This window comes from Drechmeria coniospora, chromosome 02 (assembly GCF_001625195.1).
Source record: "Drechmeria coniospora strain ARSEF 6962 chromosome 02, whole genome shotgun sequence".
Taxonomy (NCBI): Eukaryota; Fungi; Ascomycota; class Sordariomycetes; order Hypocreales; family Ophiocordycipitaceae; genus Drechmeria; species Drechmeria coniospora.
Genome location: NC_054390.1, coordinates 2463534 through 2488572, shown reverse-complemented (window position 1 = coordinate 2488572; position 25039 = coordinate 2463534). Strand labels below are relative to the sequence as shown.

Here is a 25039-nt window from a genome sequence, read left to right as displayed (position 1 = left end):
ACATGAGCCACCATCTCCGCTGGCCCGAAGAAAATGCTGCGCTCATGGTCCTTGATTCGCCATCGGGCCACCCAAAGGCACTGGTACGGAAGAGGGCCGAAACAGACTTGATGCCGCCACCTCCTCAGGTGAGGAGAATCAAGCGACCTAAGCAAGTGCTGGACGAAGACGAATACACTGAAACTCTCTCTCGGATTATCGCGAGAGACTACTTCCCCGGCATCGAGGAGTCGATGATACAGAACGAGTACTTGGATGCGCTTCAGTCACGAGATTCCCGATGGATATCAAGCGCCGCTCAAAGACTGCACCAGACCATGACGCCAGCGCGGACAAGGAAGGGCGCGAGGACGACGACGACGACGACGCCGTCGGCTTCCAGCATGTTCCAAGACGGTGGTCGGACGCCAAACACCTACATCGGAGATACACCTGCCTCGATCGCTTCGACAGCCTTCGAGCCGAACCCGCCGCTCGACACCAACATGAGTCTATCCGGCTTCCAGTCGACCTATACGAGCGAAGACAACGAAAGTTTCTACAAACTCATAGACAACCAAAATCAAAAAAAGGCGGAGAAGAATGCTTGGTTGTGGAACCGCAACAAGCTCCCGTCGAAGCAAATGATCAAGCAGAAGGAGGTCACGGACAGGCTTGAGGCGACAGGTAATCTCGTCGACGACGGCTTCTTAAAACGGGACCGGCTTGCCATCAAGGATGCCGATGATCGTCCCGCTCGGCCCGATTCTTGGAACGCAAATCCAAGAAACGGATTGATGTTCAAACCTGAAGGGTTGGATGATGACCACATCCCTGTCGCCCAGTCTCTCCAAGAGGCATCGCGGGCGCCACCCAAGATCATATTGCGGCAGAACACCAGAATGCCACAGCCACACCTCCCGCAACGGCCACCCTCGCCCACCATGTCCTCGGTCCGTGACGCCATCGCCGGAAAGTCGCGGCAAAAATATCAGGATTCCAGTGCAGCGGGCGCAGGCGAGACGCCGAGAGTAAACGGTTACGCCTTTGTTGACGAGGACGACGAATCCGTCACCGATCAGTCCGCAGCCATCAATCTCGGTCCTGGTGACGAGTACAGCCCCTTCAAACTGCAGGAGCAGAGGAAGCGAGAGTCGCTTCATGAGCGGCTAGTCGATCGGATAGCGAAATCCAACAAGGAGGCATCCCGCAATGGCTTGACCGGAAAGGTGGAAAAAACGCCGGTCCCGAGGTTCCCAAGCAGCCCACGAGTCTCGGGAGGAAACTTCACCCCGGCAGCTCAAAGGCTCTTGAGCAAGATGGGAACACCAAAACGCAAGACCCCCAGCAGCTCCTTGAGTCGCCAGTCAGCATTGATGAAGCCAAAGGGCTCACTTTTGAGGTCCGTCACACGGCCGAGTTCGAAACAGGAGTAAATATGGCGAACGAGCACACGTGACATTAGCGTTGATTATATGAGCCATTTCACTACTTTATTTCATCTTGGTAATGGCATTGCTCTGGAATTTGGCGTGGCGCATTGATTCAGGCTCGGCGGAGAACGGGCGAGGGGCCAGGGTACATTTTGGGATGGCATCGATGATGATGACGGGTCGGCATCAAGCCGCCTTTCGCACATGACGTAATCGACGGCGGAGTTTTGACACATTATATACCTTGAAGGTATCAAAGAAGGATTCTGGATTGCAATCATGCCGGAAAGGACGACGACATCTGAATGTACTGTTCATGAGAGTAGCATAGGGTGGATTTTTGGGGGGTTCTGTCGGCAACCAGGACTAGGTCAGGTTAGAAAATCCCCAGAAACTTTCCAACTGAATCATAGTGGCAATCATAAAGCAATGCTCTTTATTCGTAGTTTTGTCTGGAAAACTTCTCGAGACTCTGTCGTAGGGTTGGTTGACCGACGTACTGTAGGGGAACCCGCTTAGCTGCATATGAACGGCAAATGAGGTACTTCGATATGACGGCTGAACCTGTAGTTGGAATCCACTCCAACCACAAACCAACGTCTTGCAGAAACACGACTGGCGAATGCACTGTTGGTGACACGAGCCCTTCCTCATCATGAGGTTTGTGGACTTGGCGATTGATGTGGCGGCACTGCTCAACGCCTCCCGATCGGTCGCCTCGAAGCACATCGCCTTGCGAAGCCGACAACTCGACGTATACAGCAAAACGTCGAGCATTTCCGCGACCAGCGCTGCGAAGAATGGGAAAGACAAAGTCACCGAGGAAAACCTTGCGACGGCTCGAGGCAACGGTATTCACGATCATGCAGCCGCGAAACCGGGGACGAGCGCGAGCCGATGTGAGCCGTCTGAAGGGGAGACACCGCACACTGTGCCAGCCTCCTTTTCGACGGCTCAAGAGCAAGCCATGAAGGCGGAGGGAGATCTGGCCGCAGAGTTGGATCTCCCCCCTGGAATCGATGTCAATATCTTTCATACGGCACGGGGCTCGAAAATACTGGAATCGGTGAGAAAGCAAAAGGCCACGACCATCGTTGGGCCACAGCAGCCACGCGTGGTGAGCTCCGCCAAAGAGCACCCTTTACGACACTGGCCCGTCAAGCGGCCTGTAGATATCAATGCAACTCATGGCTCCACAGCCAACCATTCTGAGGGGCGAGACAAGGCATCACCTCCGCGGCCAGCAACGAGTGGCCTGGCGCAAGCGATGGAGCGACAGCCCCAGCACGTTTCAGCTGCACAGGTGTGTTCGAAGAAGGTCGACGTGGACTCGAATGATACCGTCGCCGAACACGGCGGTCAGGCCACGAGCACCCGCGCATATCGGTTGCGAGAATCCAAAGTTCCAGCATCTCGCATGAGTCGGATGTGGAACTACGGTGGTCTAGCTGCTGGTATTCTCGGCGGCGCCATGACGGAGGGCATCACTCGAGCCTTTGGAGGCGGCGGCAAGGGCTCCGTTCTGCTCAGCGAAAGGAACATGGAGAGGCTTGTGGCTAAGCTGTCCCGCATGAGGGGCGCCGCCCTGAAGCTAGGCCAGATGATGAGCTTCCAGGATACCAAGATGCTGCCGGCGCCCATCCAGGAGGTTCTGCAGCGGGTTCAGGATAGGGCCGACTACATGCCCGCGTGGCAAAGGGACAAGGTCCTGGTCGGCAACCTTGGCGAAAACTGGCGAGACTTGTTCAGCGAGTTCGAGGAGAAGCCGATAGCAGCGGCATCGATCGGCCAAGTACACAAAGCAGTGCTCAAGTCCAATGGCAAGAGGGTGGCCGTCAAGGTCCAGTTCCCGGGCGTCGCCGATTCCATCAATTCCGATCTGGACAACCTCGGCATCCTGCTCAACGCGACGAGCTTGCTGCCAAAGGGCTTGTATCTCAACAAGACCATCGACAACGCTCGGCTCGAGCTCGGTTGGGAGTGTGACTACGAGCGAGAGGCCGAATGCGCTATTCGGTACAAGGAACTCCTCCGAGGAGAAGAGGACGTCTTCCTCGCGCCCGACGTCCACCTCGAGGCCTGCGGGAAGCAGGTGCTCACGATGGACTTTCTCGACGGCGTAGGCGTCACGCGCGTCAAGTCCTTCACCCAGCATCAACGTGACTGGATCGGCACGCAGCTAATGCGCCTCTGCCTCCGTGAAATTACCGAATTCAAGTTTATGCAGACGGACCCGAACTGGACCAACTTTCTCTACAACGCCGACGACAACAAGCTCGAGCTGCTCGACTTTGGCGCCTCGCGCGACTACCCCGAGACTTTCGTCCGGCAGTACGTCCAACTCCTCGAGGCCGCCTCGCGTGCCGACAGGGTCGCCGTTGGCCACTTGTCCGAGAGCCTAGGCTACCTGACGGGCCATGAGAGCAAGGCAATGTTTGACGCCCACGTCGACTCGGTGCTGACCATCGCGGAGCCCTTCCTCGCATCGGCCCCGGAGGTGTACGACTTCAAGGATCAGACGATTACGGAGCGCGTGAAGGCGCTGATTCCTCTGATGCTCCACGAGCGTCTCGCGCCGCCGCCCGAGGAGACGTACAGCCTGCATCGCAAGCTAAGCGGCGCCTTTCTACTTTGTGCAAGACTGGGAAGCAAGGTGCCCTGCAGGCAGCTTTTCGTCGATGCCGTCGCCCGGTCGGGATACGTCGGCAAGGCCGAATGAGCCAATGCATCCATCGTCCGTCCGCATGTCACCGAGCCGTCATTCACTGCACGAACATGAAAAAGAATGGCGGGCCCATGTATGTAGTACGATTCCTGCCTTGTACCATGACGGACATGTATATTTTGTATGACAGACGGCGTCGGCTGTAGAATCAAGAGCTTAGAATGGGTATCAGGCTCAACGGTATAGATATCGGGCAGGCACCATGCCCCCCATTTTCATGCATCATTGTTGCCACGCGTTGGCGACCGACCATCCATCTCATCGACGGCTTCTCACTCGCTCCAGCGCCCCCAACTCCTTCTTCTCCTTGCCTGCCATCTTCTTCCGCTTCCTCTCAATGGCCCTTTCGACCTGTCCTTTGCTCATGCTCTCGTATCGATTTGTTAGCATTTGCTTCTTCTGCTCGCTCTTCTTGAGATAAAACGGCTTCTTTCCCTGGGCTACGAGATCCTTCTCCTGCTGCCGGTGCTCGGCCAGCACCCTCTCGGCCTCCTCCTTGCGCAGACGTGTCTTCTTCTTCGACTCCATGGACAGCAGCTGGCGCTTGAGGACCTCCTTCGCGTCTCCGTCCTTGGTCTTTTTCACTTGGGCCCGTAGGTCGGCGATTTCGCTGTCACGGTAGTCGTCGAGGAAAGCGTACGCCTTCTTGGACTTGCTCTCGTCGAAGTGGCCGGTGGGGGGGTCGAAACGCGGATCGCGGAACTTGCGACGAGGATCCGCCAGTATTTCGCGCCGGCGAGATACGGGCTTCTTGGACGACTGCTCCTGAGGTGCGTGTTTGGAGCTGCGTTTGGGAGGCTTGACCTTTTCCTCCTTCTTCCTGGGTTCCCGGATGGAGATTTTTGCGTTGGAATCGTCCTCTGTCATTTCAGCACCAGCTTTTTTCGCTCTGCGCTCGGGTGGTGGTAGAGAAGCTTGTGCTCGGGCGAGGGCGCCGAAGGAGACGGCGGATATGTTAACTGGGGCCGTCTCTTCGTCCGAACCTTCTTCCCCCTGAACAATCGTAAGCTACTCATGACGGCAAACGAGCACAGCTGTCAGAAACATACCTCTGAAGCAGTGCCTGAACTGGTCTCTGACGGTGACGTTTCGCGCTGCCTCATACCGTCATCACGGTCGAATGCCGCTTCAGAAACGTCGGACCCAGATTCGTCATCCGTAAGCGTTGTGTCCGGTTGCCATTCGTCTTCCCGTCTCACCCGTACCCTTCTATCAAGCCCTAACGAAGGAAGACGTCTTTTCGGCGGCATTTTTTAGATGGTTGCGCCCAGTACAGATGCTGGAGCGAGAAGCGACTGGCGATCTTGACTGACTTTCGGGGTTTTTGAGTTGGTAGCATTGAGCGCTTATCGATAACAGCAGCTAAGTATTGTTAGTTATTACCTGCATTCTTTATTGATACTTACTTACTGTAAGTACTTATAAGTACAAGTAATAATTCTCTGTGCATATACCGGGGCGTTCCATCAGGTGGGTCGCAGTGATTCAAACCATCTCAGTCACTTGGCAAAGAAAAAAAAAAGGAGACGGGCAGGTACTTACGGAGTATGGAGTAATACTCGCAGACTCGTCGGACGTCATGCGTTGCACTTGTACTTGGCATGTCCCGTACTCGTTCATAAGTATTATATCCTTTCCAGCCTTTGTGTTTCACATACGAGTGCATCACCATCCAGGCAGCCTCCATGTCGATGCGGAGGACGTCAAGTCTCCTTAACCATTTTTTTACACAACCAGGTCCACGGCGGCTTAGAAAAAAGCACAGCTTCTCCAAACACCGAACTTGCCGGACCTCGGACGAGAAGAACGATGGATCTGCCCCCAACCAACAGCACACGGCAGTCATGAATTCACACAAGGACGCAAACGACAGGCGGAAGGGGGAGGATCTCTGGAAGACTCTAGTGGCGGCTGCCAAGGAAAGCCGCGATCAGAAGCTCGCACAAAGCCAACTCCAACAACGACTGCAGCAACAGATGGACGAACAAATCGCGATTCCGTACGATCTGACCGAAGCACCGCCGCCCAATTCGTCCACAGGCCCTGCCGCCGCGTTACCTACTAGAAAGGGAAGAGGACGCAAGACGAAAACGGCTCCGGTGGCGACCGCAGCTGTGACGCCGACACAGGGCGATGCTGGAACGGGCCAGCTCCCTACGAATGCTGTAGTCAGGTAAACCGCTGGCACCGACTCTGCATCAACCGCTGTCACCTTCTAACGTGCCACATCGAACCAGTCTCCCGGCCACTTCGAAGAAAGCAGCGGGAAACGAGCGTACGGCCCCCAGCCTTGCATCTGGAGGCATTCCCAACCCGACTCCCGCCTACCTCCTCCAGTCGCTCGCCCCGCCAATTGCCATGCCCGCCCCGCGACGCATTCTTGTCATACTCGACCTCAACGGCACTCTCCTCTACCGTCCATCCAGACGGCTTCCCACCAAGTTCGTCGAACGACCGCACGCCCGTCGATTTCTAGCCTATTGTCTCGATACCTTTCATCTCGCCGTCTGGTCGTCCGCTCGACCCGACAACGTCCGTCACATGCTGTCACAGCTGCTCACGCCCGAGCAGCGCAAGCGCTGTGTCGTCGTCTGGGGTCGCGACCGCTTCGGCCTCTCCTCGGAAGACTACAATGCCCGCGTTCAGTGCTACAAGCGCCTCACCACCGTCTGGGACAGTGCCGAGGTCCAGGCGTCCCATCCTGCCGCCGATCGTGGTGCTCGTTGGGATCAGTCCAATACCGTTCTCGTCGACGACTCTCCCGAGAAGGGTCGCAGCGAGCCGCACAACATCCTCCCCATTCCCGAGTTCTCGGGCGTCGAGAACGAAGGTGTTGCCGTCCTGCCTCAGGTCCACGATTACCTAAACCTGCTCTGTTTTCAGGAAGATATCAGTCGGTACATGCGTCAGACACCCTTCGTCCTGGATGCAACCCACCAATTGCCTACCAGTCCCGCTGAGTCGATCGGATAGAAACGATGGCAGCTCCAACTCGCGCCGTCGAGATGCCGCGTGGCCCGTTGGCCTTGGTGACCGAAGGTCGTTCTTCTGTATACCAATCACCGATTGCCTTTACCCACTCTCACCATTCAGATACCCAAACATTTTCATTTCTTACATACAGAACGCATTCTTTACAGGATATCAATGCCGGAAGTGTTTCAAATCACGATGCCATGTGAATGAATGCAATGACGACAATGTAGCATGATCTTCTCATTTCCTAGATACATATCGCAACCATTCCAGGGTATCGATACCGGAAATGTTTCCAATGAAATGACTACAATATAGCATTATTCTCTCATTTCCTAGATACAGAACCCAACCCTTCGAGGCTATCGATGCCAGAGATGTTACGGAAATCATGATGCCATGTGTATGAAATGTGGATATGTGAAATGAGGAGAAATTGTAGCATGATTCTCTCGGCGGATGGAACAGACAAATAAACATGGCGCAGCTGCGAGTGCATGCGCACATCTCACGTACGCCAAGGCACATGAAATCATAATCATTTATTTTTTATTTACTAGTCGTCTCAGGCATACATTCCATCATCGTCGTCCTTCCTTCGTCGCCGACCTAGTGGACATTTACTTGAAGACCTTTCCGCAGGCGTGGGCGTACTCCTTGCCGTCGACGGTAACAGGCTTCTCCCAAGACCACATGTTCTCGAGGAAGGCCCGGTCTTCGGCGTTCTTGGGGCTCAGCTTGGTGAACTTGTAGCTCTCCCAGTCGGGGGCAACGTCGAAGACGCCCTCGTGGTCCTGGCCCCGGATGACGAAAGCGCCCTGGATGACCGAGTTGTTGTTCTCGCCATAGACGGAAGCGCTGCCGAAGATGTACTTGCGGGAGCCCTCGAGACGGGTGTTGAAACCACCGATGAGGTTGTTGGACATAAAGGTCAGCGTGAGCTCGTCGTTGTACTTGTAGTCACAACGCCAGATGGAGTACTCTTCCTCGAGAGGAACCTTCTCCCAGAACCACTTGAGGGCATCGGGGGTTTCGTTGTTGGAGAAGTGACGCTTCCACTCATCCAGAGGGAAAGTGGCCTTGGGGAGGGCCTCGCAAGGATGCTTGGCCTTGGGGGCCTCCTCCTCCTCCGTGGCGGCGGGCTTGGCGGCGGCAGGCTTGGCAGCCGCCTTGGGCTGCTCGGCCTTGGCCTGCTTGGGGGGCGTGTTGGTCAGGGCAGGCTTCTCGAGGAAGTCAAGCTTCTTGGCAACGGCCGTGTAGATGGGCTGGTTGACAATCGTCTCGTACCAGCGGGTGACGCTGGGGTTCTCCTGACGCCACTGCTTGTCGAAGAAGTACTGGAAGCCGCGGTTCAGGAGGGCGGCGCAGAAGAGATCGGCGAGGGTGATGCGCTCGCCGACCAGGTAGGTGTGGCGGACGAGATGCTTCTCAATGACTCCGACAGCCTTCAGGACAGCCTTGGAGGCATCGTCCACGTTCTTCTTGTTGTACGGCATCTTGCCAATAAGAGGCTGGAACCAATCGCCCATGGCGGGAACAATCTCCGAGTTGAAGAAAGACATCCACTTCAGAATGGAGGCGTAGCTGGAAGTCGTTAGCCTTCCGACCCATGGAGGTCGCATCTTCATCACAACTTACTCCTGCTTGGTCTTGCCGAGAAGGGTGGTCTTCTCATTCTGGGAGGTGACTTTTCCAATCGTCAGCTTCGTTCAACGCAAATCAGGGCAAGCAGAGCAGATGAAAGGGCACAGCAATCAGATGTTAGACTATTTCAACACGTTGATTTCAGACAGGGATAACTGAAATTGAAAGGCAATATCATCACGATGTAGCATCCCCAAGGCGGGGAAGACGGGACAGCACTCGAGGCATAGTACCTACTGTAAATGGCGACGGCAACACATTCCGACACGGCGAAGCCATCCTCGCCGAGGAAAGCAGGGATCTTTCCGAGGCCGTGGGCCTTGAGGTGCTCGGCGCTGGGCTTGGTGCAGTCCGCCTCAACGACCTTGAGGTCAAGGCCGTTGGCCTTAGCGACCACCTTGATGGCGATGGAGCGAGGGTTGTCCTGCGCAAACGAGTTAGCTCTCGGCGGCGATAAAACAACGTAGGCGGACCTATCGAGCGACGACGGTGAGAATGCAAGCTTACCCCGCAGGTGAAGAGAGTACCAAAGGTCATCTTGATGGTTGCGTGGTTGGTCAAGGGGGATGATGTTTCGGAGGGTTGAAAGGTGGAAGAAATAAAGTTGGAGGGGAAGGGAAATTTTCGTGCAGAGGTGGTCGTGGTAACGAGCATGCAAGCCCCGCAACGATGACCCACTCTAGCTGTTGGGAGCGATATCTTATCTTCACGTGATGGAAAAGAATCCGAGGCGAGACAAGCTGTCGTTGGTATGATTGGCGTCAAGAGATTTCCACGATACCTTCACGAACGGAGGGACGAGTCGTCGATCCGGACCCTGCCCATTGCTCAAGGCACACAGACATCAACATGGCTGCACTAGCGAGTCGTCTTCCGCATTTGCGGTGCCAGAGGCAGCTCGCGAATGTCCAATTGGCCCAAATGCCTCGGAAGCCGACCAGTCCTCGGGTCTTCCTCCGGACGATATCACAGTCGTCAACGGGCACAGCGGATCCTACGCCAACGACTCTGGTGGAAGCTGGCCAGATTCCCTATCAAGGCATCACACACGCCCGAACGGTACCGGCGACGCCATCTTACTTTTCCCGAGAACCCCAATTCAACGACCTCTACATTCGCATCTCCAACCTGTTGACGAGATACCACCACCTTCCCACAGTCCCCCCAGGCGAGGCACCGGTTGTCCCTTGGACCAAGCTCGATGAGATGCGGTCGCAGATGGGGGAGCGCATCAAGGCGTCCCATTACGCAAAGGTGATGCAGGCAGCCAAACGGCTCAACCTCATCGAGCCGACCCTTCGGCCAGGCGAGGTGAAGATGGCGCTGCAAGAGTTTTCTCGGGACATCAACCCGTTTCTGAACATGCCGAGACCAATCACCATTGATAAATTTGGTCGCGCCGTCGGTGTCGGCAAGAGGAAGGAGTCGACGGCGCGCGCCTTTGTCGTCGAAGGCACCGGCGAGGTGCTCATAAACGGCAAGGCCCTCCACGAAGTCTTTGGGCGGGTGCACGATCGCGAGAGCGCGCTATGGGCCCTGACGGCAACGGAGAGGCTGGACAAGTACAACGTGTGGGCGCTGGTAGAGGGAGGCGGAACGACCGGTCAGGCGGAGGCACTCACCCTCGCCGTGGCCAAGGCGCTGATCGCGCACGAGCCAGCGCTGAAGACGGCTCTGCGGAAGGGTACGTTTTTCTCCGGAAGTTGTTGCCAACGTCATGTGCTGATTCGCAAAAAGCCGGGTGCATCACTCGCGATCCGAGAACGGTCGAGAGGAAGAAGCACGGGCACGTCAAGGCCCGCAAGATGCCTGCCTGGGTCAAGCGATAGTGCGAGAGACGGTCGCTCCCCCACATGGCGGATGGAGGGAAGAATCGGCGGGCAGGCAGAGGGCGTCGTGGGCTCACGCGGGACAGCACGCACAATGCCCGACGGCCGGATAGCGGCCGCTCGCGGTACCGCCGAACGTACCATGTCGACTGTACATATCTTAGGTGTGAACAATGTACGAGCACAAGCACACCCACTTCGTTCATATCTTGGTTGCGGCAAGGAAAGCCGTTGGTCGAACAGGAGCCAAGCGCAGCGATACTGCCCTGAAGGGCCGGGTATTGCGGAGTCGGCGACGTCATTGCAATATCGAATGCAATGGACGAATGGACACAACGCATGTGATGCGTCGTGGCCACAACTAGGCGTTGACGGCATAATTTTGATGGCCGGCCGGCATGCCAACAGCCTGAGGCATCTCGAGATGCAGGGCCTGTTCTCGAAGCAACTTGTCTACTTGCACACTTCCGCGTGTCGGTTGGCAATCGACCGACCGATGGGCCGGGCGACCTGTTGGAGCGCCGGGCATGCATCGCTTGATGAATGTCAACAAAGGATGGCTTGTCAGCGACACCTGAGACGAGCATAGATGACAGGCGACAGATTGGACACGACGGGTCTTGGTGACGACAATAATTATATGGCATCGACGGCGATGCCAAGATCTAGAATCCCACGTGGCCGGAAAATGAAATGCAAAGGTGCTTCTATTTCCATGTACCTGCAGCAGAGCCGGTACTCGGGGTGGAATGTTGTTCAACAAAGACCAAGATCGGTCCGAACTCGGCCTGGCCAGCCGTTTCACGGTGCGTGGCAATCGGCGCCAGTTTTCGATCCAGTTCGTCGACGATTTTGTTGAAGAAGCTCGGCAACGGGCGGTAGTTGGGTGGTGAGAACATGTGTTGTGTACGTACTTTGGTATGAGGGGCTCGTGGGGCTCATCTTCTCGCACATGCACATGCCACTACACTGTACGGAGTACATGCGCTTGTGTACGCACATTATTTACGGGTACATTGGGCAGTAGTGCGAATAGTTAATCAATGAAGCTTTGTCGGTTGCCCCATCGTTTATGCAACGTTGATGCAGGTGCCCGCATGAGCTGATGGGCAGCAACGGCATACGCGTGAACGGCGCAGAAGCCCGTGCTTGCTGCTGTTCCAGCACTTGACACGTAGCTGCACTAGCACTTACAGCACCGGCATGTACATTACGTACAGCACAGCACAAGTACAGCAGCAGTACAACTACTTGTAGGCTCAGGTGCGAAGTAGGCACGATTACCACCTAGTACTTAGGATACTACGGAGTACTAACCTAGTAGTCGGATCGTTGACAAACTACAAGTACTTGTACTTAGGGAGTACACCTACGGTGCCATGCAATACAGGGGCGACTCAACGAGCAACCTGGTAGCAAGCAGCTACAAGTACTTGTGAGTTGCATGGCCAGCCAAGGTGAAGCAATGGTACAGCGGACGGGGTACATGCAAGTATAGTATATGTACATCGGCCTGCCTACTTGTAGGTGCCTCTTGTAGGTACCAAGGTACGCATCGGCGAAATAATGCACCTTGGTAGGTACTGGCAGGTTCCTAGTCGTAGGTACCAAGGTTGTACAGGGCAAGAACTCCGTACTCCGTAGTCAGCCCACGTTTCGTCGAACATGCAAGTACAGTGCTTACACCTACTTGTACATGCAAGTAAGTAGGTACTTACTGTAGTTGAACGAAGTGCCTGAGTACCTTGGTCTCCTTAGTACATACAACTATTATATATCTGCTAGTGTGCCTAAGTATACTATACTGGTACATGTACTCCATGCTTGCGCCTTGCTTGCAGATTGCGTAATGCAACTCAGTCCGTGAATTTCGCACGTCTAAGATACCGGTAAAAATTCCCAGTCATAGCATGTACAAGTATGGTGCCAGCAGGTCGCATAGCAGTTCGTACTGTAGTAGGCACACGGAGTCCGAGGTGGCTGCCAAGGACAGTGATTAAGTATACAGCGTACTTTTACTGTAAGCACTTGGTACGGAGCAAGTACGTACAGTACATGTACTAACAAATCCACTTAAGTACAAGTACGGAGAACGGAGCACTCCGTACTGGTACAGGTTCAGCTAAGCAGTCGCTACTAGTGCCATGTACTTACTTGCACCTACAGCACGGAGTACAGCACATGTACATGTACAGTACACAGTCCACTGGCATCCGCACGTATAAGTACTAAGTACTTACTTAGGCACCTGGGCTGGTGCAAGTAATTACCTATCAGAATCGAATGGTCAGGTTCTCTGTACTATTATTAATAATACCAAGTAATGTATATACCACAGTACAACTGCAACACACCTGAGTACGGTCATTTTCCTCCATACTTACTCCGTACCAAACGGGAAACATGGTGAACGTGCCTTTCGATAAGGAGATTGGTAGGCAGGCAGGCTCCTGTCCCTTCCTCTCCGGAGTGATTTTAAAATAAACTGCAAGCGCATTCCGCGTTCTCCGCGGCAATGGTGGCGTGTGAGCTCTCGCACCGGTACGGAGCACACATACGGACCTATGAATAGGCACTCAGGTTCTCCGTACAATACGCAAGCTTTCCGCAAAACGGAAATTCTTCTTCATGCATTGCAATACATGCAAGGACAGCCGGCTGGCAAGATGGACATGTCCGTCCAGCCAGCCACGGAGCAAAGTGCGCAGTACAAGTACTTACACGCATGTACTTGGACTTGTACAACTACAGTACCAGTACCGTACATACCTCACACCACTTGTGCTCGTCTCGTACCTGCCCCTCCCACGTTGGGTTCACGTTGCGTTCGAGAACTCGATGCTGCTTCTCCAGCTCATCATTTTCGTCACCGTTCCAGGAGCGAGTGGGTTCAGAAGAGTGTTCAGTGGAGTCTTGTGTTGGATTGGAGTTACTAATGGCTGCCCGCGGATCGTGCGCCTTGACACCTGAGCAGCGAGTATGCAGGGATTACCAACGTGCCACACGCCCACACCTCGGCACATGTCGTTTCGCTTCCTGGGGAATCTGAGCGACAACACCTACAGTACAGTACGCGGCAACCCTCCCGACTGTGGCTTTTTTTTTTCAAAAGCGTTTCGGAAATGCTCTCGTACAGCAGGTACTCCGTACATGTACTTGGTAATTACGCAATGTTACATTAAGGCACACATGTGAACAGCCTTTTTTTTTTTTGGCCTCGACCTTAACAACGCTGACATGGCTGCAAGCTCCCCACACACACATCAGGCGAAATGTCTGTTAGCCGATGGTTCGAGACAATATTTATTCCTCCATCATGCTTGCTCCTCGCCAGTGGTCAAGTGCCGATTCCGTTGCACTTGCGAGAAATCAATGTCAGACAAGTACAACTCGGTTGGTCGGCGAGCTGCCGCTGCGGAGCCACCAGAGTCCTGCATTCTGGACACGGCGGCTGCTATTCTGCGTTAAAATATTGCCACAGGTCAACTGGCTGGGTGGGTGGGCAGTCAACCAACTGATCAATTTTGGACGAGAGATCCTTTGTGCTCCATCTGTCCGCACTAGCCACAGCGTGCACCATCGTGTTGCACATCCCCGGTCCATGTCGTGGTCTCCCCCCCTCCCCCCTTTTCGTCGCCCCTCCAGGTCTCGCTGTGCAAGGGATTATTTTCCCCTTGCCCCCCTCGTACTGCAAGTGATATTTACATGCAAGTGCGTAAGTAGATGTGTGTTGGTTTGGTGTACAGGACTCCATGCAAGTGCGAATAATTCCCTTATTTTCCTTTGTTTGCGTATGCTTTCGATCAATTGATCAGGTATCCAATTCCAACGTCCCAGAGATGGGTTCAGGAAGTACGGGTACTTACGGAGCACTCCGTAACACACATGCGGCGCTGGCATTAAAGTATCTTCCATTGGCGGCGCACCCAGGCAAAAAAAAATAAACCGATCGGGAGGGTCTTTCGCATTGTGGCTTCGATCCCAGGCTCTCGGTATGGGGGTACTGCTTCTCGCTTCGCCCGACTCCTCGCACTAGCCAAAAGGTCTCCCGATCGTGATCATGCACAACGGCTTGGCAGGCTAACGCGTCCATTCGCACCTCTTGGCATTTGCGACGGAATACTCGCACTTGGTAATACACGTACATGCATGCGTACCATTTCTAGCTTTGCTACTCTCAAGTACAGTAATAATACATGCACCACATAGCAGCACATGCAAGTATGCACAAATACCTGTGCGCGTACTCCTGGCTGTGCGTACGGAGTGTACTGAAAGTACGGAGTACACGTGCAGAAGATACTAGTGCTGGTTAGAGAGAGCGACTTTGACGTAGCCGTACGGCGGGACCACAATGCCCTCAGCCGACCCTTGGCCGATGGCAGCATTCTCCATCCAAATCGGGCACGATGGGCGCAAGGACAGCACGGCGACGCTGAAACGACATGATGCCCGATCGCGGCCAAGTCGAGAGCCTGAGCAATTTACCACAGGCGCCCTGTTGGTGGAAGGGCTCGATGGAAAGACGCAAAAGAGAGAGCACTGGCCGCTCCAGGTCAAAGCTGGGGGCTCTGTCTCATTCATGCGCTGTAGCGGCCAGAGTGGTCAGGGCCGGCCAGCCATCGCCTCGTCCATGCGCAGGTGCTGTACTTACATTACGCACGAGTATCTGCGCAGCGAGTAATACCGTGTCTTTCGGTGAACACGAAGCACGTGTGTGCAGTTCTCCGTACGGAGTACGGAGTACCAGGAACCTACATCCATCTGTGGCAGCATGTGCACATGTACTCCATACTGGGCATTTTCTGCAGGTGCTTGATGTGCGTATTCCGCCAGCAGCCGCATGATTGGTACAAGCGCCAGCAGGAGTACCTACCTGGTACCTTGGTACCTGTAGCTGATGGGTAAGTACTCCGTACAGTACGAATGAATACCAAGCACTCCGTAGTACTCCGTACAACAACAACACACTTGGTTTTCGGCTGACCTGCCGCCCTTCTATGCGGCATGCCGGTCACTCTGCTCCATTGGTCGCAGCTTCGCCTCAGCCCAACAAGCTGCCTCGTCAGACACCGCAGAGCCATTGGCGAATGATTCTTGTCAAGGCAGTCGGTCACAGCTGAAGCAAGGCGAACCAGGCCAGATGCCCAACATGACAGGACCAGATAATGTCATCGGCTTGAAGGAAGGCCCCAGCACGTGCGGTCAGGTCAGGTCAGTCAGTTCATCAGGGCCGGGGCGTTGCCGAACCATGTGCCTCAGCTTCACCCTGTCCGTCACGCCGCCGAGTTACCGCATGACCGGCCTCGTTCTCCTTGTGTCCATCGAGCGCGCTCCTGATCGGTTTTGGGTCGAGTAACGAATGCTCGGCATCCGTACTCCGTACTGCATAAGTCGATTGCGCGAAAGAACGTGCACATCCATGCGAAGGGACCAGCAACTGACTACCAGGCACGAAGCGGCAAGTAATTACCACGGTGTACAGTACTTGCGAGTACGAGTGCACACCGCGGGTACCTGACTTGGTACTTACCACTTACATGTAAGTACTGTAAGTACGTACTGTAAGTAGGTACATGGTTCCTACCCTATCCTTCGGCTGCGGCGCATGCTGGTCACGGCTGATGGCCCCCAAAAGTGGCAAGCCACACTCGACGATGGCCTTTCATCGGTCAGTGGACGGACGTGCCCTGCGCCATAACCCCACCGCTTGTCCTTCCAGTGCAATGGAAGCGAGAGCCTTGGAGCAATCTCGAGTAAACTCTGTCCCTAGTGCCGTCGGCGTCCGGGTCACGTCGAAACGCGATTTGCCTCTTAGCGGGTCCCGACCCCTACAGTACTTAGAGCCACCAGGCGGCCAACCCTTCGGCCAGTTGCGCTCCCTGGAACATGTCAGCTGCCTCTCTGCTGGCCGCGCGTGGTCCATGACCTTCTCGGCCGCTGGGTGCCGTCGTGCTTACCCGAGCGCTGTCGTACATTGATCGCTTGCTGCCATGACTCCTTCTCGCGCCCAAGCACGAGGCCCTCCAAGGCAGCACCGCCAACAGTCCCATGCCGGCCCGCGTCAATGACGTGCATGCATGTGCATGGGAGTAGCTGCGTCGTGCCGTTGGACTCTAGGCCGGCGGGCCCAGGCACGCGGAAACGGTTGCTGGATAAGACATCGGTACTCCTAGGACCGTCGGCGACTGCTCACGTCTCTCCAAGCCCAATGCTATACTGTACGAGTACTTGGTACGTACGACTTGGTGCTGTATTGTCTGCACAGTACTCCGTACATACGCGCGCGGTACGGAGTATTGGTACCTGCTGACACACTGCCGGATACCAATACCACAAGTACATGGTGCGCGCTGTACAAGTACGAAGCCAGGTGAGGAAGTACATGTACTTGCTTGCTTGCTCGTACAGGTATCCTTGTGCAGGTATCATCGTAGTTGTAATTGCTCCGTACTTACATCTTCATGTGCGCTTGGGGGTAACACTCACATTGCACCGGCGGCGGTAGAATACTAGGTGCTAAGCTACCTACCATATTCGGCCAAGGCTGCACGCACCAGTCGTTTTGCCTCGTCGGTTTCGCCTCGTCGGTCGAGTCGAATCGATTAGTCCAAGACTTTTGAGACCGCGCTCCATCCTACCCGATCGTTTCAGCGCACTCGAACATGGGCATGTAGACGAATCTGGGTTCCGCCCCTTACAGTATTGCTCCGTACTCGTGCACCGTTATCTGTACTCGGAGGCACTAGCGGTAGATACTTGCCAACGCACTGATGCGTACGTGCAAGCAGATGTATCCATATCGCTTGCGAGTACAGCCAAGTGCCGTAAGTGTGCACAGTGTCTTGCACTTTACACGCACACTTACGCGACACGCAGCAATAGTACCTTTGCAGCCTGACTCGGCGCCGCATCGTCAGCCACTTAGACCCTGGCGAGGCTACCTTGGTGCCCCCCGGGCCCCAGCAGATCGGGCAGGGGCGAAGGTTGTCATGCTGGGGCACACTTTGCATGGCATGTCCGGGATCCTCCCAGCACGAGTCGTGAGAGCAATTCCAGCCAAGTGTACGAGATGGTGTACTCGTACAAGCAGATACTACTCTCCGTGCTAACACTGACACTAACTGCTAGCACCTACCACCCGCCTACGCCTGTAGCATCAAACAGGCCTAGTACAGGACGTACTAGTAGGCAGCTGCCTTCCTTCCTCATGTTTCGTTGCCTCGCCTTGTAACCTGCAACGCAAGCACGAGCACGACGTGCGTGGAAAAGTCGACGACTTGTGCCGATAACTGCTTCAACTTCACCAGACGACCAGAGTCTACGTACGGCACGGGGCATGCAAGCACTGCACACACGTACTTGCGAGCGAGCACTAATACTCCCCGGTGCTGCACACTCGGAGTACAAGTGCGTACCGAGTACCGAGTACCGAGTACCATTCTCTCGCCATCTGCCAGCAGGCCCGTCTCTCTCTGTCCATCGATCGAGGGCTCGACACCTACCCGGCCTTTTTTCTATCCGTTTCTGTCTGTCTTTGGTGGCATGAATCCCGATCTCGCACTTTGGTTCGGTTGAATTCATCTCGTTGTGAAGACAGCCGGCCTCCTCGAGTCCGTCCGAGTCACCAGTCTGCCTACGCCGCTTCATTCCTTTACACGAGTCCTTCCGAGTATTCGTATTCGATCCCATACGAGTCCGGAGTGAGAAGGGCCATCCGGCCAGGAGGGGGTGACGCAACGCGCCGACGTCCACCAGATCGAGCCATTCGTCAACGACGTTGAAAGACTGCCTTGTTGCTTGATAAGTGCCGGTGCGAGTTGACGGGGGGCATACGACCATCGCTCGTCCCGCCGGCCGTCGACTACCGCTTTGTTATCGGAACGACCTTGTCCGCGGCAGTGGTGTTGGCCAAGAGGCCGCGGGGCGGCGCTGCTCGAATAAGACGCGAAGCAGCCTCGGCCGTTTTCGATTCCGTCCGTACGGGTGCCAACACCGCCCGTTGCGTAGGGGTGGGCACGGCGATCGACCGTTGGGGAGACTCGGACGCTCGGAGCCATGGACGACACGAGCCGGGCCGGGAGGAGGCAGAATGAAGCGCCTGCGCACCAGACATCTCTGCCGAGATACCCGCTCCAGGTTCCCCCGACGCAGGGCAGGTCGATGACGCAAACCGGCCCGGAGAGGTATCGGCCGGCACCGCTTAGCACGTCACCGGCGACGCCGCGGAGCATAGGCGTCGCCGGCACCTACAGCCCCTACTACCAGGAGGCCCAGGCGTCCTTTACGCCGTCGAACATGGCCTACGGACAGCAAGACTACGGCTCGGACGGGCGGGCCCAAGGTCAAAGCTTCGGGAACTACAACGCAGGTTTGATGATGTACAACGTTGCGCATACGAACACACAGGCGGCTGTGTACGATACACAACAGTTTTCACAGCGTCAGCAAGCCGCCATGCAGATGATGACACCCGACGCTGCCTCGACCTACTTCAGCGCCGAAGCGGGCACGGCGGCAACGGCGGGCCTGCAGCACCCCAGCCAGAACTCGGCGGGCGCACCATCCGACGCCTTTCAACAGCAGACCTCGATGGTGTACGGTGGCAGCATGGCCGGCGTGAACACGATGCAGCAACAGCAGCAGCAGCCGGCAGGCGTCTCTGACGGCCAGGCCTATCTCGACTCGGCCCTCGAGGAGAAGTGGGCGGACTACCAGAGGCAGCTGGGGAGCGTCCTCGAGGATGTGAAGACGGGATCCCTCGAGAACGCGGCCGAGACGCTCCTGAGCTTGTCCAACTGGCTCCTGACGCAGGTGGCGGACCTCGGTATGGATGCCCATCCGGCGCCCCGGACGGCGCCCCCTCTCGGACGGAATGTGGCTAAGAACAGAAGCAGGACTCAGTCAGGACGACGCGAGCCTCCATGACGAACGGATCAAGCTCTGGGACGACTTCAACCACGCATGGCTCGCCCTGGGCTTGCAGCAAAAGACGGCCATGGAGTCCGGTCAGCAGGCGGGGAGGTCGCAGGGTCTCATGTCGGAGGAGACGGTCAAGAAGATGGGCGACGAGCTCGTTCGGCTATGCGACGGCATTGAGCGGCAGGGCCTCGTCGACTACCAGTACGGTGTTTGGGAGGAGCAGATCGAGAGCAGTACGTGACCTTTTCGGTCGAATCACGGTGCAGGGATGCTAACACAGGAGCCCAACCAGTCCTCGAAGAATGCCTCGACCTCTTCGACTCGGCGGGGGAAGCGGATTCTGCCGCCGACACCGGTGACGCTGCTGGTTCTGGCTGAAGAAACGATCCTCGTCCGTCTGAAGTCCATTCTCTTCCCTGGTCGAGGGCGACTACGACGGCTCCGACGACGGGCGGGCGAGACTTTGCGCCGGTGGGCATCGCACGATGGAGATGCACAAGAGCAGCGGGGCTCACGCTGCCTCGAGAAGCTTCGGCCGGCAGGGCGCGACCTCGGACGCTGCCGCGGTGGCGGTTCCTGCGTGGAGGACGAGGCTATGAGGGCTCGCGGCTGGGACGTGGCGAGACGGAGTGAGAGAGTGGGATAACCTGCCCATGCACTTGGACCAGTGCAACTGCCGTGGCGATGCCGTCCCCGCCTCCCGCCTGCGTCCTCGGTTGTTGTCGCTCTCACCATCTTCCGCTGCTCACACGAGGCACGACGAGACGATGCGGCATGGCGGAAAAGGCGGCTCAGATTCACAAATCTGGTTGGATAGTCGACGACCTTCCCTGTTGGCATTCCTCGACGATGCAGGGACATCCGGCATCGGCGAGCTCCTTCCCTCAACAGAGGGGTACTGGCGGGACGGGCATCGAGTATCGGGCATCGAGCATAGGGCATCGAGCATAAGGCATCGAGTATCGGGCATCGAGCATAGTATAGACCATGGGGTACAAGGCATGGGGGCATAGAGCGGCGTGGCGTTGGTTGGATTTGATATTTCCATCGCTCCCAAGAGCATCCAAGGTCAACGGATGGCTCGCATCTTTCGGACGCATAACGGCGGACATGGACGTGGCGGACGAACGGGGGGGGCGGGGGGGGGGGGGGGGGGGGGGGGGAAGCTGTACGAGTACGATTAATATTGGGCTTAGACCGGGGATGACAACCACCGAGCTCTCACGAGCAACATTGGGGGTGGGCTTCGGCTGGGCAAGCCTGGCTGGGCATGGATCGGAATGAAGGCGCTGGCAAAGGGACGGGGGGTGAACGAATGTACGAAGTAATAGAATCCCGTCAATTTCAATGGGTACAGATGGAGATGGACCATGGACCAGACACCGCCGAGGCTAGTCCAGGGGTCAGATGCGAGCTGTCGACGATCAAATCCGATTCCCGATTCGGTGTGAGAGTGAGGTGTCAGGATGGATGCAGGAATTCAAAGGAGGAGGAGGCGAATGTGAAGTGAGGTGGACAAGGGAAGAAACATTGCCCACAAGGATGGGTCGATGTCCTGAAGGGATGATCAGGCATGGACGAGTGGAAATATCGTTACGGAGTACGGAGTACGGAGTAATATATTGCAGGTACGGAGTACGGAGTAAGTACATGTATTAATACTCCGTGCTCCGTACAGTGCTGTGATATTACAGTACAGTACTTGTACGGAGTACAAGTCAACGTAACAAAGACATGCACGTCGGTGGGGGCCAATTCTCGAGAGGGCCAAACCTCTCGCCGATTGATCAGATTGGCGAGCGGAGCCTGATTCCATCTCGGTCCCTTGCACTATTATTGCAAGTACATGCACTGTACGGAGTAAGTACTTGTGCACCTTTGTACTTGGCAATGCTCGTTCCTGTACGGAGTACAGTTCGTACAGTACTTATACTTGCACGGACAGCTGGTTATCTAGGTAGGGAGCACTGTAGATGTACATGTCCTGATGGTACATTACAGGTAGTATTTGTTCTCGCGGCCGTACCTTTGTAGTGTGTAAAGCACTGTACAGCTCATTCCTGCTGGTGTAACACCTTAGTAGCGAATAGTATCGTCCTGCATGGAGTTGGGAGTCAGTGCCATGCGTGTCTGTCTGTCAAACAGTACTACTGTTATGATCACACCGCTGGGCATGAAGCAAGGACGGGGTTCTTCCATCCTCACCCTCTCACCTTCGCCTCGGATGAAGCAGATGCAGGAGGAGGGGTGGAGAGAAGGAAGATTGAGGGTGACAATGACGTCCCGGACGCAGGGTCGATCCACTGGTTCCATGCCACCATGGCCGTCACCAACCACTCGTCCCGTACACCCGGGCTGCCGTCCGTTTGACTACTAGTCGGGTGCTCCCAGGCAAGGGGCGAACGGGATACCGATTGCGTACGTACCGAATACGTGCTGATATCCAGCAGGGGGGGGAGGGCAAGGTTGGGCTGAGCATGTACGCGATGTTCCAGTCAAGCTTCGGCCATCCACCGTACCTGGGCGGGTATCTCGCTAGGAATTCAGTCTGCTACCGTCGCAATGAATCCCTACGGTTAGCGCCCGATAATAGACTCATCTCCATTCAGATTTGGGGGCAAGTGATGCGAACATCATCTACGGAGTCCGCCCCTGGCGGTTTTGGTGCTCGGTCGGTACTTACAGGTAGGTACGGGGACTGGTACGTCATTAACCGCCGACCGGGCAGCCACCGCCCCATCCCCACCGCCGTCCGGCCCCGTGTCCGAGCGACGCCGTACGGATCGCTGGGAGCAGGACCGAGGGCGGGGCGACAGAGGGGGAAAATGCGAAAGCGGACAAATTTCACGGCATGCATGGGTGCAAGTGTGCTTATCGCTACCAGTCCCCAGAGTACACATTCCCGTCTCGATTCGATCTTGAGAGGCTGGCCCATCAGTTTCACTTGCCATGAGCCATGCCGGCCCGCCCATTCGCGGCGGCAACCTACTTCCATCGAGGCTCGACACGAATGAAGCGGCTCCCGATGAGGAAAAAGATGAGCGCATATGCATACCCCTACATGCACCTGCATACATCTACATGCATGGTAGTGTGTGCGAGATGGTACCGAGGATGGACATGCACGATACCCGTCCCACCCACTCTCGCGATTGTGTCACAGCAACCACAGCCAAGGACAGCGAGCCGATCAGGAAATCCAGCCAAAGGACAGAGCGAGAAACATGACCCAGACAGACGGATGGAGATGGCATCTTCGCCATCCGGCCTACGTTTATCATCCGCAGGAAACTGCGACCTTGGCGCCGCCACCGTCTCCGTCCCCTTGGCCTGGATGCAAAAACAAGTGAAAGTGAGCAGCCTCCTGTTCCTCCCGCCTCCTGCGGCACGCCCGTTCCGAACATCATCGGCAGCCGGTTTACGGCCTTTCTTTTTCATTTTTTTTTTATTAAAAAAAAAGGCCCTCGTCATCACACGAACTCAACGCCTGCTGCCCCCTTCCGATGAAATGTCTCAAGCTTGTCGTCGACGGACATGGTGCGAGTTTGGTGCAACGTCGCCGAACCTAACCTCGAACCGCTCCCTCGCACGTCGTGCCAGATGGAAACGGAGCCAGGTTTTTAGGCCAGGCGCAAGCTGTGCATGTAGGCACCCATCGATTGCATGTGCAGGCTCGACAGTGGCCGACGTCAAGGGCACTCGTTGGCCACGATGTCGCTGGACTTGCCAAGGAGTGATCCGCACTCTAGGGTAGGTCATCTCGCGGGAAACGCGTGTAGGGAACATTTGTGTCCGGCACCACGCCCACCATGCATACCTTCATCGTATAGAATACGCTCACATGCCACTCACAAACACCCTTCCATCTCCGAGACGGCACGAGGACGTAGAGGGAGGCAGGCATGCCGAACGAACACTGCAACACCGGCCATGAGACGTCGTTGCCACCGCACAGCTTCGTTTGCCATTGCTTCGCCACCCAATATTGCGATATATTGCGATTCGTGCTCGTACGTTGCTGCAAGCTCACAGGTGGCACGAGTCACGACCGTGGACGACGCCGTTGGTCACACGCGCCTCGGTCCATCCGACATCCTTCCACCGGGTGGCTGGCTGCGTCTGCCGAGTCGGACCGGCTCGAGGGATCACGTATGACCGCACCTACCTGCGCGAGCGCTGTCGAAACCGCCCACACCCCAGCCCGCCGTATTATGCAGTCAGCGTCCAGCTTCGCACCGAGCCTGGCCATGCGTGTGCATACCCGGCCGCATCGCAATGCTAGGGAGGGAACAGGGAGCGCAGGCAATCCAGCCATTCCGACAGGCGCGCGGACCCTCATTTCACGTCTTGGGTCCATCGGACCATCAATTTCAATCACGTCCCGCCGCACCCCAGTCTGGGTCATCGCCATCGTCATCATCATACTAAAATTCTTCATATCCAGCAGGCGCCGTCCTCGGGGTCTCCCAGCGACCCAGGGCTTCGACCGTGCTAAAACTGATCTGCATGTTTCGTTAGCATCCTATGCCACGCCATTCTGGAACCAGCCGTCCAGGAGACTCACCTAGGGTCATGCTCATGCTCACGTCCGTATTCTCCACCATCTTCGTAAACTCCTCGAAGCTGATCCTCCCATCCTTGTCCAAGTCTGCCTCCATGATGGTTTTGTCCACGATCTGCTGCAGCTGCTGATCCTTGAGGTTGCTCCCCACCATCATCTTGAGCACGATGAAGAGCTCGCCGTTGCTTATGTATCCGTCGCGGTCGATGTCGTACACCTTGAAGGCGAACCGCAACTTCTGCTCCTTGTTTCCCTTACTGCTGAAGGCGCTCAGACCCGAGACAAACTCTTGGAAGTCGACGTCGCCGCCACCGTCCTCGTCGAAGATGGCGATCATCCTGCGTCACGAACACCACCGTCAGCGGAATGGAGGAAATGGAGGCGGAACGGAGCGAGAGCGTGCGCACCGAGTCGCCAGCGGATTGGATGAGATTTGCGGCAGACTCAAAAATTCGTCGCGCTCGATCGTGCCCGAATTGTCCTGAGGCCAGCGTCAGCAACGTACGGCGGAATCAAAATCGAACCCGAAAGTCTCCGTTTCTCCTTTCGGCGGGGGGCGGGGGGAGGGGTTCGTACTTTATCCAGCTTCATGAACCGCTTTCGTAACCGGTCGACCTCATCTCTGTCGACTGCGAGGGTGACGAGTCAGTTTCGATTACTCGCGAGGGCAGGAGAGCTCACAGTTGGACCCCTGAACAATATCGTCCAGGACGGCGCTGGTTGTGTTGCCCATGGTGGCCGGTGGCGTGGATCACCGGAAGACGAGCTTCAGCAATGAGAACTCCTGAACAGAAAACAGGTTTAGGAGAGGACCCAGGGGGGGGGGGGGAAGAAGGCAGCAGGATGGCGATGCGACTGAGAGATGGTGATAAGGCTGAGCGGATGGGGTTGCTTGTCAGTAGGGTCGGCAGTGGGTTGGATGCAAGGCCTAGACTTCGCCCGTCAAGCAAGCTTGGAGGGGTTTGTTTCA

At 56.1% G+C, this 25039-nt stretch overlaps 9 protein-coding genes across 9 annotated transcripts; 6 read left to right on the top strand and 3 right to left on the bottom strand.

Moving 5' to 3' along the window:
• Nucleotides 1–2: 2 nt before the first annotated feature.
• Nucleotides 3–1415, top strand: DCS_03817 (uncharacterized protein; the record flags this gene model as incomplete). Its single annotated transcript, XM_040801130.1, has 1 exon — nt 3–1415. One exon carries the CDS (start codon nt 3–5, stop codon nt 1413–1415), a length of 1413 nt encoding a protein of 470 aa, XP_040656163.1.
• Nucleotides 1416–2067: 652 nt separating this feature from the next.
• On the top strand, nt 2068–4131 carry DCS_03816 (ABC1 protein; the record flags this gene model as incomplete). The annotated part of the gene is made up of 1 exon (XM_040801129.1): nt 2068–4131. The coding sequence occupies one exon, from the start codon at nt 2068–2070 to the stop codon at nt 4129–4131; it is 2064 nt and encodes a 687-aa protein (XP_040656162.1).
• A 264-nt stretch (nt 4132–4395) lies between these two features.
• DCS_03815 (rRNA biogenesis protein RRP36) lies at nt 4396–5387 on the bottom strand (the record flags this gene model as incomplete). The annotated part of the gene is made up of 2 exons (XM_040801128.1): nt 4396–5130; nt 5187–5387. The coding sequence occupies 2 exons, from the start codon at nt 5385–5387 to the stop codon at nt 4396–4398; spliced, it is 936 nt and encodes a 311-aa protein (XP_040656161.1).
• A 594-nt stretch (nt 5388–5981) lies between these two features.
• On the top strand, nt 5982–7110 carry DCS_03814 (phosphoprotein phosphatase; the record flags this gene model as incomplete). Its single annotated transcript, XM_040801127.1, has 2 exons — nt 5982–6310; nt 6375–7110. The coding sequence occupies 2 exons, from the start codon at nt 5982–5984 to the stop codon at nt 7108–7110; spliced, it is 1065 nt and encodes a 354-aa protein (XP_040656160.1).
• A 623-nt stretch (nt 7111–7733) lies between these two features.
• Nucleotides 7734–9294, bottom strand: DCS_03813 (elongation factor 1-gamma 1; the record flags this gene model as incomplete). Its single annotated transcript, XM_040801126.1, has 4 exons — nt 7734–8697; nt 8752–8800; nt 8995–9181; nt 9265–9294. The coding sequence occupies 4 exons, from the start codon at nt 9292–9294 to the stop codon at nt 7734–7736; spliced, it is 1230 nt and encodes a 409-aa protein (XP_040656159.1).
• Nucleotides 9295–9606: 312 nt separating this feature from the next.
• On the top strand, nt 9607–10586 carry DCS_03812 (37S ribosomal protein S9; the record flags this gene model as incomplete). Its single annotated transcript, XM_040801125.1, has 2 exons — nt 9607–10441; nt 10495–10586. The coding sequence occupies 2 exons, from the start codon at nt 9607–9609 to the stop codon at nt 10584–10586; spliced, it is 927 nt and encodes a 308-aa protein (XP_040656158.1).
• A 4354-nt stretch (nt 10587–14940) lies between these two features.
• On the top strand, nt 14941–15945 carry DCS_03811 (uncharacterized protein; the record flags this gene model as incomplete). The annotated part of the gene is made up of 4 exons (XM_040801124.1): nt 14941–15266; nt 15398–15490; nt 15624–15800; nt 15849–15945. The coding sequence occupies 4 exons, from the start codon at nt 14941–14943 to the stop codon at nt 15943–15945; spliced, it is 693 nt and encodes a 230-aa protein (XP_040656157.1).
• A 2699-nt stretch (nt 15946–18644) lies between these two features.
• Nucleotides 18645–19886, top strand: DCS_03810 (uncharacterized protein; the record flags this gene model as incomplete). Its single annotated transcript, XM_040801123.1, has 3 exons — nt 18645–19413; nt 19484–19741; nt 19789–19886. The coding sequence occupies 3 exons, from the start codon at nt 18645–18647 to the stop codon at nt 19884–19886; spliced, it is 1125 nt and encodes a 374-aa protein (XP_040656156.1).
• A 4113-nt stretch (nt 19887–23999) lies between these two features.
• DCS_03809 (uncharacterized protein) lies at nt 24000–24802 on the bottom strand (the record flags this gene model as incomplete). The annotated part of the gene is made up of 5 exons (XM_040801122.1): nt 24000–24010; nt 24073–24407; nt 24477–24550; nt 24646–24698; nt 24751–24802. 5 exons carry the CDS (start codon nt 24800–24802, stop codon nt 24000–24002), a joined length of 525 nt encoding a protein of 174 aa, XP_040656155.1.
• Nucleotides 24803–25039: the final 237 nt, after the last annotated feature.